Source organism: Pezoporus occidentalis, unplaced genomic scaffold (assembly GCF_034315485.1).
Source record: "Pezoporus occidentalis ecotype Australia unplaced genomic scaffold, CSIRO_AGI_Poc_V1 ctg48, whole genome shotgun sequence".
Lineage (NCBI taxonomy): Eukaryota > Metazoa > Chordata > Aves > Psittaciformes > Psittacidae > Pezoporus > Pezoporus occidentalis.
The window spans coordinates 3416577-3431979 of record NW_026915813.1 but is presented as its reverse complement, the minus strand read 5'-3'; the positions used below and the strand labels follow the sequence as shown (position 1 = coordinate 3431979).

The 15403-nt window shown below is 40.9% G+C and overlaps 2 protein-coding genes across 4 annotated transcripts in view; one reads left to right on the top strand and one right to left on the bottom strand.

Moving 5' to 3' along the window:
• FBXL5 (F-box and leucine rich repeat protein 5) overlaps positions 1–12574 on the top strand; it is a 36431-nt gene extending 23857 nt beyond the window's left edge. The window contains exons 8-11 of the mRNA XM_062636408.1: positions 180–262; positions 1161–1883; positions 4326–4474; positions 11922–12574. Coding sequence (XP_062492392.1) covers positions 180–262; positions 1161–1883; positions 4326–4474; positions 11922–11998 — 1032 coding nt within the window. The 3' untranslated portion in view covers positions 11999–12574. The remainder of the gene's footprint in view (positions 1–179; positions 263–1160; positions 1884–4325; positions 4475–11921) is intronic.
• Positions 12575–14009: 1435 nt separating this feature from the next.
• LOC134172877 (complement C1q tumor necrosis factor-related protein 7) overlaps positions 14010–15403 on the bottom strand; it is a 118846-nt gene continuing 117452 nt past the window's right edge. For all 3 annotated transcript variants that reach the window (XM_062636403.1, XM_062636402.1, XM_062636404.1), the window contains one exon: positions 14010–14886. In XM_062636403.1, the coding sequence (XP_062492387.1) occupies positions 14698–14886 (189 nt within the window). In that variant the 3' untranslated portion in view covers positions 14010–14697. The remainder of the gene's footprint in view (positions 14887–15403) is intronic.

Below are 15403 nucleotides of genomic sequence, written 5' to 3'. Positions count from 1 at the left end.
AATCATTGTGGCTGTGCAGCCTCTAATTATTAACTGATGTGCTTCAGTTTAAAACACAACACTTGGGTAGTGAAAATCGGTTGCAGTTCAAGAGAACGTTAATTTGTATGTTGCCTTTTGACACTGTGTGAGCCTTACTGGCTTGCGTCTTTACTGATTATTTTTCTTTCCCTTTACAGGTTAGACAGATCTTGGAGCTTTGTCCCAACTTGGAATATTTGGATCTCACTCAAACTGATATTTCAGACTCTGCATTTGAAAGGTTAGATAGTTATTGTTTCCTTAAAAACATAATATAAAAGATCAGCTTTCTTAGGGGGCGAGGGAACATTCAAACTTAGTTCTTTGACAATAAAAGGAGAAATAAGAGAAATCACATTCAGGGTGCAAACATAAGAACTAAACTACAGCAGCAAATCGCTAAACTAGCGAGTAACGTTATAACGGCCATTCAGAATGCTCTGTCTTCACTATTGGATATGTGTTATCTATCAGTGTGTAGCTATCCATAGCAATAACTGTGTTTTTAGTACTAACAACTTGAAATTGTCCATAGATTTTTGTGGAGTCATGCAGTTACATTAGTTCCCTTGGTCTGATATTGGTAGGATTTGGAATACTGCTGTTGAAGATGCTGAGCAAATGTCAGGCAAAACTCTAAAGCTTAGATATAGTAACTGTGAATTCCTGAGTTTTACTGAAGCCTGCAGAAATGTCATTGGTGTCAGTGGGATGGTGCATGGATGCAGAGCCTGCACTAATGGGTCTTACTGTGATACTGAAACTCAGTGGCTATTTCAGTGTTCAACACCTGCGTCATACAGGGCTCTCAAATGTATGCGTTAACAACACAGATAATTTTACCAGAATGGATGCTGGCAGCAACACTGCAGTTTATGCAAGAAGTTTTAGTTGAAATAAAAGCTTTATGGAATTTCTGTGGCTCAAAAGTCAGTCTGTGAGCTTTTGTATATACAAGCATATATATAACACTTGGAGTATCAAATCTATCTTGTCTAAGGTTTTTTCTTTAAATATTCTGTGAAGCATAGAGGTATTTTACTTGTGGAAATATTCTTCTGTGTATTTAGCCTTAACACCTGTTTCTGAACAGAAACTAAAAACCAACTAAGCACATCACTTTTTTTCCCCAATTTCAGTTGGTCTTCAGTTGGTTATTGTCAAAATTTACGCCACCTTGATCTATCTGGATGTGAAAAAATCACAGATGTGGCTATAGAGAGGATTTCCAGAGCCCTGGGTATCATATCAACTCACCACACCAGAGGTATTCTGAAAAGCTGCAGAAACAGGAATGCTAAGACTTTGTGGAAGAACAGAGAGATTACTCTGCAGTCCACCAAGAAGTACAATTGTTTGCGTGAAATCAGCAATGAAAATATCATTGAGGGAGGAGACAGTGAGCAGCATTGGACTAAACCTGACAGCTCAGAAAGCTTCAATTCTGCCTATGTGTGGATGCTTGATGCAGATGATTTAGCTGACATAGAAGATGCTGCAGAATGGAGACACAGAAATGTTGAAGGATTTTGTATTATGGAACCAACATCCCATTTTACTTGTTCTGCATCATGCTACAATAGAGACATTTATGGATTAAGGACTAGAGGGTGGCAGCAGCACTGTGCTTCTACTGACTTAATTTACTGCGGTCACTCATTTTGTTCTGCTGGGACAGCACTAAGAACTATTCAGACGCTCCCAGAGTCATCTGCACTGTGTAAAAAGCCAACAAGGACTAAGCAGTCAGAGAAAAAAGACTTTGCATACTCTGGGAGTGACACAGCAGATGAAGAGACTGCACGAGTTCTTCAGTTTCTCAGTCTGTCTGGATGTTACCAGATCACAGACCGTGCTCTCAGGTAAGGAGACATTGTACTTTTATTTGATGAGTCATTCTGGGGTGAATCTGCGTAGTTTCAGCAGGAAGATTTTTACTGAAGAACATCTTTTAAGATTTAAGCACTCTTTGCATCTTAAAATATTTATAGTACCCAACTTGAAAACTTCTCCTTTGTGGAATAAAAAGAAATAAAAATATTTCAAATGTATACTCTGAAGTCAAGTATTTTTGTGAATTTGTTGTTCCAGACTGTCTTAATGCTTTTAGATCTGAACTTTAGTGATTTCATGTTAAGAAATTGTATTGGTTCACTAATTTTTTTTGTTATGCTTGTCAATACATTTGAAAATGTATAAAACTGGAGTAACATCTTGGTCGGCCTATGGAAAATGGCATAATTTATGGACAGGATGGATCAATGGGCTGAGGCCAGTTGCATGAGGTTCAGCAAGGCCAAGTACCTGATCCAGAACTTAGGCCACAACAACCCCATGGAATGCTCCAGGCCTGGGGGAGAGTGGTTGGAAAGCTGCTTGTGGAAAAAGACTTGGGGTGCTGATTGGTGGAGCCAAACATGATCCAGCTTGTGCCCGGGCAGCCAAGAAGGCCAATGATATCTGGTCTGTATCAGCAATAGCGCAGCCAGCAGGGCCAGGGCAGTGATCTTCCCCCTGTAGTGGGCACTGATGAGGCTGCACCTGGAATCCTGTGTTCAGTTCTGGGCCCCTCACTAAAAGAGAGACACTGAGGTGCTGGAACGGGTCCAGAGAAGAGCAACAAAGCTGGTGAAGGGTCTGGAACACAAGTGTGATGAGTAATGGCTGAGAGAAGTGGGGTGGTTAGTCTGGAGAAAAGGCTCAGGGGGACCTTATAGCTCTCTACAGCTACCTGAAAGGAGGTTGTAGCAAGGTGGATGCGTACATGTGGCACTTAATGACATGTCTTAGTGGTGGACTTGCACTAGCAGTGCTGGGTTAATGGTTGGACTTGATCTTAAAGGTCTTTTCCAACTTAAATGATTCTATGATAATTTTCTGTGTGCAGCATATTAAATATGACTACACATAGCAAAGGAGGAAAAAAGTTGACTTGAACATTGAGGTGGCTTCAAGAGCTAAAAAATTTCCTCTGTGTGATGCTTCCTATTGATAGTTTGTATTGTGTCAGGAAAATGTAGCATTGCTTTATAGTGAAAATGGGATGAGGCTGAAGTACTTGCATCCACCTTCTCAGATGTACTGCAGCACTTAGGACTAAGTAAAGCTTCTTGGAATGGGAAGACTTCTGTATGCCTGCCTGTCCTGTATGCTGTAGTCAACCAAGAAACAGTGTGAGTTAATTCATTTCTATGGGAGGCTTCATCCCCATTTGAAGTTCAGAAGTACCAGCTGTTTTAATGTCTCCCTCGGTGGTGGTTCTTTCACTCACCAGTTAGTCTTGATCAGAGTAGGCTTCGGATAACTGCTTCCTGTTTGAGCTTGTTGCTGTTCTAGTGTTGGTACTGCTGAGTTTCATTAGGTGCTGATTAGGTCATGCTGTGTATAGTTTGCATGTTACTGCTCTGTTTCATGACTTGGTAATCCAGGGCTGAAGGGAGATTTGTTCACTGAGTCAGGGGAAGAGTTTAGTTGTGGTACTGGTTTCCCTTTGGTGGTTTTTAGAAAGAAGACTTCATTTAAGACCTGAGAGTGTGCTGCAACAAGTGCTTCTTGCACTTACCAGAGTAATTTTGCATCCTTGAGGAAAGAGAATGTCTTGGATCTGCAGCTTGGGATTCAAGCCTGGTGTCTTTTTCAGGTGTGAGAGCTTGTTTGTGATTGAACTTGCCCTGTGAGTTCCTAGACGCATTGAATGACTGCTTAGGTATGATACCTCCATGAAGCTGTTGCATCAGCAGCCAAACTGCAATCAGGGGAAAAATAAAGAGTTCTGCATGAATAATAAGGTGGTCTGTTGACAGACTCTCTGCTGTCAGTTGTAGAGAACTACAAATTTGGATTCCAAAATAATTTTAACCAAAAAAATGTAGTCAAACTTTTGGAAGTGTAGTGCACCAAATGAGTGTCATGTTTTCAGGGTGAATTGAAGAATATTCATCAGTTCGGAAGGGTTGCCAAAATTGGTGGTGACTTAGAGAAGAATGTTTGGTAGTTTCTTGAAGTACTTGGTTGCCTCTGGAGTCATTCATGAACAAAGTGATCCACCATTGAAGTCCCTCAGAAGGAATTGTTAGTTTTTCTAGAAATCAGTTCATTTTCCAGGTCTGTTATGCAGCTTCAGGGGTGATTCCCTTTATAAGGTATGAAACTGTGAGGTTTAAAACGACATTGTTTATTAGAGGTCTGGTTTGGGTTTATTTTTTCTTAGGAGACACTGTTAAGTCCATGACTTGGTGATTGGTGGAGTACTTGTCATTCTAGGCTGTGTGGGCTCTTAACACCTCTCTTGTGTCTGTTTACAGGGCGTTGATGCTGGGAGGAGGACTGCCCCATTTGGAACACCTTAACCTCTCCGGTTGTCTCTCTGTAACTGGTGCAGGCCTGCAGGATTTAGTTTCTGCATGCCCTTCTCTAAAAGATGAACACTTTTACTACTGTGACAACATTAACGGTAATGTCTTTTTACGAAGGTGTGATGCTTTTCTGGGGACCAGTGTTTGCTTGGTTTGAGGACACGTAAAACCAAAAAGAACGACCAAAACACCACTTTTCTTGCTTGGCTATGTAGCACTGAGTTTCACACATTAATTATGAAAGGACAACTGTTAAGTCAGATCTTCCTCATTTATTCTTTTGAGTCGTTATTTCTTTTTCATTGATACTAGAAAAATCTTTTTAGTGTACATACTTTAGTTTATCATAAGTAATGGGGGCTAGAAAGTAAGTCTCCATATAGCTGACACACACTTGTCCCCTCTGTATCTTCCCTATAAACTGTGTAATTGCATGTTTTCTTTATGGTCATAAATTCAGACAGAGGCTTCACTAGACTGGCATCAAAGTGGTGATTTTTAGGCAAGGAATTACTTGTATTTTGCTGTGCAAACCTCCCATATTCTAGTAGTTTTGGTGTAGGATACTTTGATCCTATCATCCCATGTCCTTATGGAAAATGTAATTTAGTTTTCTGACTTTGCTTGACTCAGTGACTTAGAGATGGATTTAAGCTGGACAAGGAGCTGGAAAAATGCATAAAATGTTTATGGTGCAAGCAAGTGTTTTCACCGCTTTACTACGCTGGAATTCAGTCTGTTGTGTTAGGTCCAGTAAGCATTCATAGTATGAGAGATGGGAACCATGGTGTGACTTGTATTCCTTGTGTGAATTTAAAACAGGTAAGTGCAACAGAAGGGAAGGGAAAAGGAGGATAACAACTGAGTTCACAGGATTGTAAGAGCTAATTGTGCATAAAACAAGATTACATTCCCTGGTAGTTCATGATGTTCAGCTTAATAATTTGCATCTCTATTGAGCTGCAGCCACAACAGGATGCCAGAGGCTTGGTACTACAGTTAAATCTGTACTGACATTTGGGTATTCAATCCATGGAAATTGATTTAAGATGATGCACTTGGATTGGATGCTTTTATTAGAGGTGAAAGGATTAAATAACCTGCTTCCATAATTTTTTTGCACTTCTTTATGCACTTTTTTGACACTGCTGTTTGCTTTCCTTTTGAGACACTTGCTTTTTGTTACTTCCCTTCCATCTAGACTACAGCTTTTAAAAATCTTCTGGCATTTCAACCTGAAAATGCTAAGGTTCCTTTTTTAAGATTCTTTACTGACTCCTTTCTGCATTGTGCTGAGTTTAAAGGTGTCTTCAAAGACCAGTTAAAAGCCTTTTCCTTTTATATCCAGTTCCTTGCTGGTTTTCTTCTGTTTTCACTTCTGTCGGTAATACCAGACTTGATGTTCTGGTTTGTCTGCAGATGTTTTTGTTTCTTTCTTCATCCCTAAAATACACTATGTCATATTAGTATTTAGTTTACAAAGGCAAAATCCCTTATGTGAGACCACCACTTTACAGCTTGGCTGTTCCCTAATATCCTCAAGAAATTATTTATATTTGCACAGCACATTGTTTGGAATTACCCTTTAAAGTTGACCTGATCCTCTTCTGGTTTATTTCCTTCCTTTTATTTACTGCCTCCTGGAAGCTGTAAGCCTTACAAGCTCTGCTTGGTTCTGTAAAGCATCATGCATGCCTTTGGATGAACAGTTACTGCTGTAGAGAGAAATCAAGAGGAGAGGAGGCTGTAATGCTCTGACTTCTCACATCTGTTGAGAAATAGTAGCGTCTCAGAAGTTTGTGGCTCTTTTCTATAAGAAGGAAGTCAATAAAAACTTAAAGTGGTATCCTAAGCAAAATCCTAAAGTGGGAAATGACCTTTTGTAACTGAATCCCCCACAGTTTTATCTGGGTACTGTTCTTTGTATTTTCACTCAAATTCCTTTTGATGGAGCTGTTAAGTGCAAAACTAATGCCTTATTCTGCTCTTTGGGCAGCAGGATTTCTGCAACAGCTTGAGCTATTTCTGTATCACTTGGTATTTCTAAAGTAACTATAGGGAAAGCAATAGCTGTGTCATTTAAATCAGGCCCTATCTGTTTTGTTACTTTGCACATACATGGATTGTATCATTAGCTGCTCTGTAAGCTTGTAGAAAATAATTTCATAATTTTCTTCACCTAGCAGTTTATCAGGGATTATTTTGGGGGAAGGAGATGAGTTCTGGGATCATTTTAGAAAACCCATCAGTCCTGCAGAGTAAAAAATGGAGCCAACAGCATGGAATTTAGCCATCTCTGAATAAGAAAGATACCACTTTGTTATCTGCTGATAAATCAGGGCTTTACTTTCACCTACAGCCTATTTGCAGATGTTTTTGTCTATAAACACTGAGCGTGGGGGCCCTTCAGCTTCATTGGATTTTCTTTGTGGAGGGCTTGCTGGGCTTGCTTGCTAGGCATGTTTGCAGTTTTCAGCATTTCGAGTGCTGGTCTAACCGTAGTTGCTCTGAAAAGGTAGGGCAGCTGTAGTTAGATTGACTCAGTTGGGTCTGAGTCACAGCCTGCTGCTGCACAGCAATAATAAGATGCAGGTTTTAAGAGCAGAGGCCATGAATTTGCTCACACTTCCAAATCTCTTTTGTTTGCTGTTCGTATGACTTTGGTTCTTGGTGTGCATACTAATGTTTAGGATCTCTACTTCTGTTCTGCTCAACACTGGAGACTTGAAGTTAGATAATCCTCAGCTGCAGCTGAAAACAAATCTGTCAGTGTATACCCTTCCTAATGGGGAAGTTTGTTTCATGTCTCGAGCACATTTGTTCAGTAAGAAAAATTAAATGTTTGACTTGTCTCTTACCACATAAAGTTTGTATTTCCCCATGGGCTGTTTTATCCAGCTGTGTTCAATCTCCTTGCTGGGTACTCAGTTTTGAAGGAGTGCTCTCAGCTTCAGGATTGGAAAAGTGGGGCTCCCTAATTTCTGCAGCAGTTGCCCTTTGAAGCTTTTACATGTGATTCAATTTCTAGAGTTGTTTTAATGATGGGGTCCTCAGGTGCTTAATTAAAGAAATAGGGCGTTAATGAAATAAAGTCATCGTAATTCTGATGATTCAGTCTTCTGGCATTTTGAAATTCACTGCTCACAGTTTTAGCTGTCTTCCAGCAACAGAAGCCAAAACTTTGCAGTTTCTCTCAAGATTTAAGGACTCCTGTGTACAGTTTCGTATAGGAGTGCATTGTTGTTAGATTTACAGAAACCAGTTCCTGAGTTCTACAGATAACCAAGGTGCTCTCACAAAGGTGTGTAAGAGTAACTTTACCACAGGCTGATAAAGAGCAACACTCACTAAACTCAGATTTGACTTTAGGATTACATTTATTTATTTTTCAAAGATAAAGCTTAATTTGATGGCTCTTTTTTAGTAATTCTCCTGTAATGTGTTACTGTTGCTACATTACTATCACATACAGTATGCAGTATTGGTGATGGAGCCTCTCATGGTGGTGGCTGTGGAATAGTCTTTCCGTCCTTCCTTTGTGCTCCTCACAGCTCATTCCTGCTTTCCTGTGGCCAGCGTTAGCCTTTCTGTAGCTACTTTGTAAATTCAGTCAAGAACTTCCTCCCCCAAAGCCCTCTTCTCTCTTCCTAGACAGGTCAGGGATCTGTCTTGCTATAGACCACATGACAGTTTCTGCCACCACAGGTGGGAGCTAGAACAAGTGGCTGAAGGGTTGTTGTGGTGGCAGGCAGTTGTCCTGGCTGGAGGGATTCTGTCACCATGGTCATGGTCTGGGCTCTCATGTATTCTTGGTGAAATGCCTAACTTCTTTCTAGAAAACTTCAGCTAATATTTGTTTCAGTAGTACATGTGACAAAGTGGAGTAATGCAATAGCTGTGCTCCTCTTTTATAGCAAGGCTTGTTCATGTGTACTTTATTTGAAAACACAGCTGTTCATCATGAGTAAACAGGCCTTTATTCTAGGTCACCTGAAGCGTCTGAGTAATCGGATGTGTACATAAAGAGCATTACAGTAATCCAGTTTAGAGGTGCCTAAACCAGTAACGTAGACTGTAGCAGGTTAGATGAGAATGGATTAACTTTCCTTTCCCAGGTGAACCAGCCCAAAGCACACTGCACTGCTAGCACTTGTTAAGTTGTCACAGTCAGCAGAAACAGAAGAGACCCTTCTGAAAGTCAGCCCTATTCTAAGCAGATCTGATATGACAGTCTTGTTCACTGGGCAATATAAGAGGAACTCTATACAGTTACCATATTGCTTAACTTAGTGCATCAGTGAAGCAAGATGAAATGGAGACGTTGTATATAGGGTCCAGAGGAAATGCAAAAGAATGTTTTTTTTGACAAGATTAAAGAGGTCGTTTGAGGTCAAACAGATTGTTTGAAAACAAAGTCCAGTCTAAATGAGGTCAGTAGTAAAGACTGGGGAAATCGGAGATTAGGAAGCCAAAGAGATGTAGCTAGAGTCAGTTGTAGCAGTTAGAGCTAAGGAAACAAAAAAACGTTCTATCAGAAGCAAAGGCATTTGAATTTTGCTATCTATGTCAAATGTAAAAAGAATAAGGAGGGCTAGGCCATTTATAGAGGAGATAAATGACTTTTGATGGAGAAAATAATTGACATGTCAAAACATAAATGAAATGAGTCATAATCAAATAGCCTTACTTTTCAGTAATTATGTTTGGCATTAATGACAGTTACTACCTTGTAGTAAGAGCGTAAAATACCCTCCAAAGTATGGGAATTGCCTGTATATGCTAAGAAAAAATTGCACTGCGGTGTGGTTAATGTCCTTTGCAGTTCAGTGCCTAATAAATTAGGAAATAAATCTGTAAAATTTTCAGGTGGTGCAGTTTACTTTGACATTTCTAAGTTTTTGAGATTTTTAAGTTGCTTTGGGACTGTTTAAAAAACTGCAAGGTAATTAAATGATAGGAGGAAAGGGCAGGGCTTGATGGTCACTGTTCAGGATGGATAGGAATCTAGAAGGTGACCTCTCTCCCTGTCTTCCCCTGTGTTGTGTCCTGTCCCCCTAGTCCCACCCTGCAGTTCTGTGCTGTGATCGGTCTCACCCAGCTTTTCCATTGCTGTTGTGGAGTAAGAGATACACATGGTAAATTCCATGTTTTTGAGTGGTACTGGGCTGCTGAAGATTACCAGAAGGACCTCTTACGAGCTTCAGTACAGCTGTATGTATATTATATGTATGTGGTTGGTAATAATCAAACTGTGACTGCATGAAGCTGAATTCAGAGCTGGCAGTTGCAGTGTGCAGGCAGTGGTTTCAGAGAGCTGTCGGTGCTAATTCTGAGATCTTTCTTGTTTGCAGCAGCAGTCAAAAAAGTCACCACTGTTATGAGTCATCAGGGTGTTGAGAACAAGATAGTGTTGCTGCATGGTCCTGGAAGCCTTGGGGCACTCACATGTGGAGTACTGCATGTGGTCTTCCCATCTTGAGGAGTGTATGTAACAGTTACAGAAGGTACAGGTCTACTGAAAAGAGGGAAATGAGCAATTCTTGCAAGGAGATGCTCAAAGGGCTGGAATGCTTCAATCTGAGAATGGGAAGGCTGAAAGGGGGATGGCTGCTTACAGAACTGGAAAGCAGTAGGTGAGGCAAATGTGCAACAGTAACTACAAATTCTGCAGTATCAGAGCCCAGTGACAGTAGATGAAGTGGGCAGGTGATTGATTTAAAACAGATGTAATAACGTAGTGGACTTAATAGAGCTTGGTCCTCTCAGAGCTGTGGAATCAGTCAGAAGAGGTTAAACAAGCTCATGCAGGAATAAGCCATAAATAAATACTGCAGGGAATGGACTTTAATGTCCCTACTACAACAGTCGGCTTTGCTGGGAAGACATAAAAGGTGCGCATAAGTGTATATTATCTCTGTAGATAACACTTGCTGTTTCCAGTGATGAAGGTAGTGTTAGATGGACACTGGTCAGACCTAGAAGTGCAGGTTTTATGTTCCAGTTATGAGCATGAGGAAGATAATTCTTAAAGTGAGCAAGAAAAGGATGGAAAACAGCATGGAATGTTCCCTTCCTTGGGATGTCGTGGTTCTGTACATGTGAACTGTAGAACTGTGCTTCTGTAACAAGCATTTTACTATAAATGTGACAGTTGCTTCAGAATTGCTGATGTGCTGCTTAGCTGTGGCAATGATGAGGAAGGTCAGCTACAACTTGGAAAATGCTACTGCACAGGACATGCTCTGCTAAACCAGCTATTCAGAAGCACCAAGTCTCCTTTTTAAAGGACTTACGAAGAGGCTTTCAGACTCTAGCTTGTGAGCAGCTTGGAGGATCAAAGTCTAGTTCAGGTGAATAAAGATTTGAAGAGGAAAATGAGTTTACTGACAAATAGAAGTTTACTACTGACAAAATAGTTTACTGTTTTGCGTACTGTAACCATTGTCCCTCCTTATAGCTTCAGGTTTGTTTTATTCAGTCTCATGCATGTTAATTACCTTGTAGAATATTGCTCATCGGTGTGTCGCATGAAGCAGAAAGCTGATTTGCAGACACCAGGTTCTTGGAAATTAATTGAATTATGACTTGGAATTACTGTTCAAGAGGAAAAAAACAAGCCAGACATAGCATGGTGCCCTAGTTCATTACATGATTTTGCTAGTCTTTTCTAAATGCATTAAAACCACCTTAAATATTCTTTGATTTGTCTCAAATACAAAGGAGGGGAATTTGGGTTGTTCTGGTTAGGTCTTTCCCAGTTTTAGTTAACTGTGCAACCCACTTCCAGTTTATGTTGGGTGCCAGAGTTCAGACAACCTGATTGTAAATGTTTGTGTTTCTAAAGCAGGCTGCAGGAAATAAAATTCTGTACTAATAAATGTAATAGTTTCTTATGATCACTTTAACATTTCAAGTTAAAGGGCTAACAGTAAGCAAAGGTAAGTGGAGGTGGGTAGAATCACTGTGTTGGTTTGTACTGTCTGTGCTCACAACTCTTTCTTTCTCAGCAGCTAGGTTTTAGCCCTGCAGCTTCTGGTAACTGCAGTGATACAAAACGTTGATTCTTCTCTTTCGTTTTTAAATGTCCAGTCAGACTGTGTGAGGTCTGGCCAACCAGGAAGTGTTCATGGCAAAAAAACCTTTGACTAAAAACCTCGTAGAAATTGCTTCGGAGATTATGGTTGCTTCGGTAGTGCCATGAGGTTGTTGAATTTGATAAACGGGCATTAAATATGCATTGTGAAAATACACCTCAATTCTGAAAGCAGGCTGTGCGAGCTTGCTGAAACTTGCTCGTGTAGTGCTGTTCATCATACATCTGTGTCACTCTCAATGTGTTACCTTCATGGGACTAAGCTACTAGAGCACAAATTGAGGTTCTTATACTGTGCTAGTGCTGGCAGTGTTTCAGACTTCACAGTGCTGAATGAAGTTTAGTGCAAGAATGAAAATAAGGAGACACTTCCTGAATCTCCAGGTTCTGAGGATTCCGGATCTGAGCAAATATCCTTTTCTCCTTCTCACATGTGCTCTGTTTTTGTGCAGGTCCTCATGCTGAAACCGCCAGTGGATGCCAGAATTTGCAGTGTGGTTTTCGGGCCTGCTGCCGCTCTGGCGAATGACCGCTGACTCCTGACCTTTCAGTCTACTTCATTTAGCTGAGCAGGCTTCCTTTCATGCACTTTACTTACAGTTCGCATCTTGTGTTAACAATCCTTGGAGTGAGATTTGTTCTACTAGCCTGACCCTGCCCACAACTTCAGAATCTTAATTATGAGTGTACTGTACAGTGTTGTAACAATCTCACAATCTCATTTGGTTTGAAGGGTGTTGGGTTTTGTTCTACTTAATTTGGGGAAGACGGGAAAACATTCAGATTTCTCTTTTTTTTTATGCCACTTTCTCCCAAGTTTGGCACAAATAGACTTTACTGGATTATTTTGTGTTAAGTGAATGGGCTTCTTTTTCTGTTTTGAATCCGTAAGTACAATATAAAGCTCTGCAGAGAATTTGAAATGTATTGTTTGCGTTTGGGTAACAACTCTACATCTTTAGGAGCCTTGTTTCTTCCCCTTTCCTCTCATCCTGAAGTTGTTCTTTATATTGCAAAATTAGGGAAATTCTCACCTTCCTTTTGCATTTGGTTTTGTATTTGGGCTTGAAAGGCATACTCAAATAAAACATTCCCACCAGTACAACCCTGTCGTAGCACTTGAGTTATACATGCTTTTGAGGTGTGATGTGCAGGCGTACCATGCCAGCAGGCTGCAGAGATGGGGTGGGTGGTGTGTGGGGTTGTGTTTTGGTTTGGTTTGTTTATTTTTTTGTTCCTCTAACTGTGCTAAGATGTATTTTTGACACAGCTTCCAAGGAAGCCTATTTTCATTAACATGAAATCTGGGGAAGACAAAGTTACATTTTTTCCCCATTGCTTTGATTTGTAAAAAGGATCCTTGCTGAACAGCAGAGACTAGCAGGGAGGCAGAAGGTCCACTGCTGGGCCAAGTGAAACCTGAGCTGGGAAAAGATGAGTAATGTTTGAGTAGCGTGTGAGTGTGTGTGTGGTGGTATGGGGAAGAGCCCATGGCAAGAAGGAGTGTTGTAGCGCATGCTAGGGTGCAAACTTCAGTGGCCATCAGGTCATGAGTGGTTTTCCTCAGGCAGAGGAGGGGTGGGTGGTGTCCCAATTCTGGCTGGGTTAAAGTTAATTTTCTTCCTAGTAGCTGGTGCAGGGCTGTGTTTTGGCTTCAGTCAGACAACACCACTGTTGTTGGCTGTTGCTAAGTAGCACCCAATCAAAGACTCTTCAGTCTCCTCTTCTGCTAGTGAGGAGGGGCTCAAGGAGCAGGAGGAAGCAGAGACAGAACACTTGACCTGAACTAGCCAAAGGGGTATTCCATACCACAGCACATCATGCTCCGTGTAGAAACTGGAGGGAGTTGGCTGAGGGAGGTCAGTTGCTGCTTGGGGTTGGGCTGGGTGTCTGTCAGTGGGTGGTGAGCAATTGTATTGTGCATCACTTGTTCTTTTGTTTGGTTAGGTTGGGTTTTTTTTTGGGGGGAGGGGTGGTGTTATTTTCCTTTTCATTATTATTGCTAATAGTATTAGTAGTGCACTTCAATTACTAAACTGTTATCTCAACCCATGGGTTTTACCACCCTCCTGGGTGGGGCAAGTGAGGGAGCGACTGGGCTGCCTCAGTGGCCACCTTTGGGTCTCCCCTGCCCATCCTGACTCAGTTTTTGAAGGCTGTCATTATTACTTGGAAGAGCGTGATTAGCAAGGGAAGTCCAGAAGTATGGGTATCAGTATTGGCAGTATTAACACCAAGTTAAGTATTAACTACTTGCATATCCTGGCAGTGTTCAAAGCCAGCTTGGACAGGGCCTTTGAGCAGCCTGGTCTAGTGGAAGTTGTACCTGCCCAAGGCAGAGGGGTTGGAACTAGGCGATTCCTAAGGACTAAGGTCCTTTCCAACCTAAACCATTACATGATTCTATGATATTAATATGTAAATGGGGTTTTTAGTAAACTATTCTTTTGATAATCTTTCATTAGGGTAACTTGCAGCTAAGGATTTCATACTCCAAAGTAATTTAATCAAATTCTTGTAGAAAATGAATGAGCTTCCACTTAGATTTTGTCATAAATATTTATTAAAGATGAAGCATTTAACTTGTAAAGAAAATGTCATCTTACACCTCTAAATGGTGCTGGCATTATACAGCAACTAAGTATGGAGCAGCAGATGAAATTGCCTCTTAAATACTGAAGTGTGGTCTTCACTGATGGCTCTGATGCGTTAAATGTACTTGTGGGTAAATACTTCTGATCTTCATTCAGGAGCTGGAGTACTGGAAAACTGTAACTGTATTTGCCATTGTCTTTGAAGAGGAAGAAAGGTTATAGATAAAATAAACTGACTAGCAAAAACCATCATCTTCAAGGCATGATTCTAGGAACCACCTGATACCTAGAAATGAGGTGGCCTGAACTGCTGTGTTACTCTGCAGTGTCACCCACCACATGGGGGCATCTGTAATACTCTTTGAGAGAGTGGTGTCCCACTGGGAGCAATAAACATGGCATAAAAATTGCCTGTTAGTAGTACTGGAGTTGCAAGCTATCAGTCTCTTCCTTGGCGGCAGTAAGTAGCTTCATCAGTGGCTGTAGGATGATAACACTCGTGTTAGTTGCAGCTACTAAAACCCTCATTTGATGTTTAAAATACTTGAGATAGCTCAAGTCAGCAGTGTGAGAAATCTCTCACATTTGTCCCCTACATAAGCAAGTTTCTGGAGGTTATTCTGACTGGTCTGTACTACTTATTTCGAACAAGTGAAGCCACATAAATCCATACAGAGAGAACGTTTTGGGGATAAGCATGAACATACACAGCTAGAGCAAATTCAACGTTGGAAATGTCAATGGTGTGAACACCGGTGCTGTGTACAGCTTCTATTAAAGGTCTGACTTCAGAAAATGGCCTGTGAATAGGAAAACCAGAGACCTAGGAGAGAGAACGGAGGAAAAAACCACATCAGGTAATGAGGAAAGGTAAAGGCACCTGAATAAATACATAGGTTTAAAAGCCCATTCTACTCTGCATGCAAATTTATGCTGGCCTGAGGAGATGCAATAAAAAAGGCTTATTTTCTATTTTAATACCATCTCCCTATTTCCTGTACTCTAGGCAAGCTGTTGCCATTTCTCCTCTTTGGGTTAATTTTGAAGTGAAGGTGTTTAGAAATGCAGTATAATAAAGTTATGTTAATGAACATGTACAGTGTAGCTACAGCTTTTCTGCCTTCTAACTGGTGTTAATTCATTGTGTTCTGTCTGCCTGCTCTGCTGGGGAGTTGATGTGGCAGGCATCTCCTGCCCATCATATATTTCAGGTCCAACAGGAATTGAAACCGCAGCTCACTTTGATGACAATGGCCACGCATTGTCTGGTGTTGTCACCACATGTGTGAACATGAAGAGAAGGAGGACTGAAGCATTACAACAGCCTGGAGGAAGAAGGA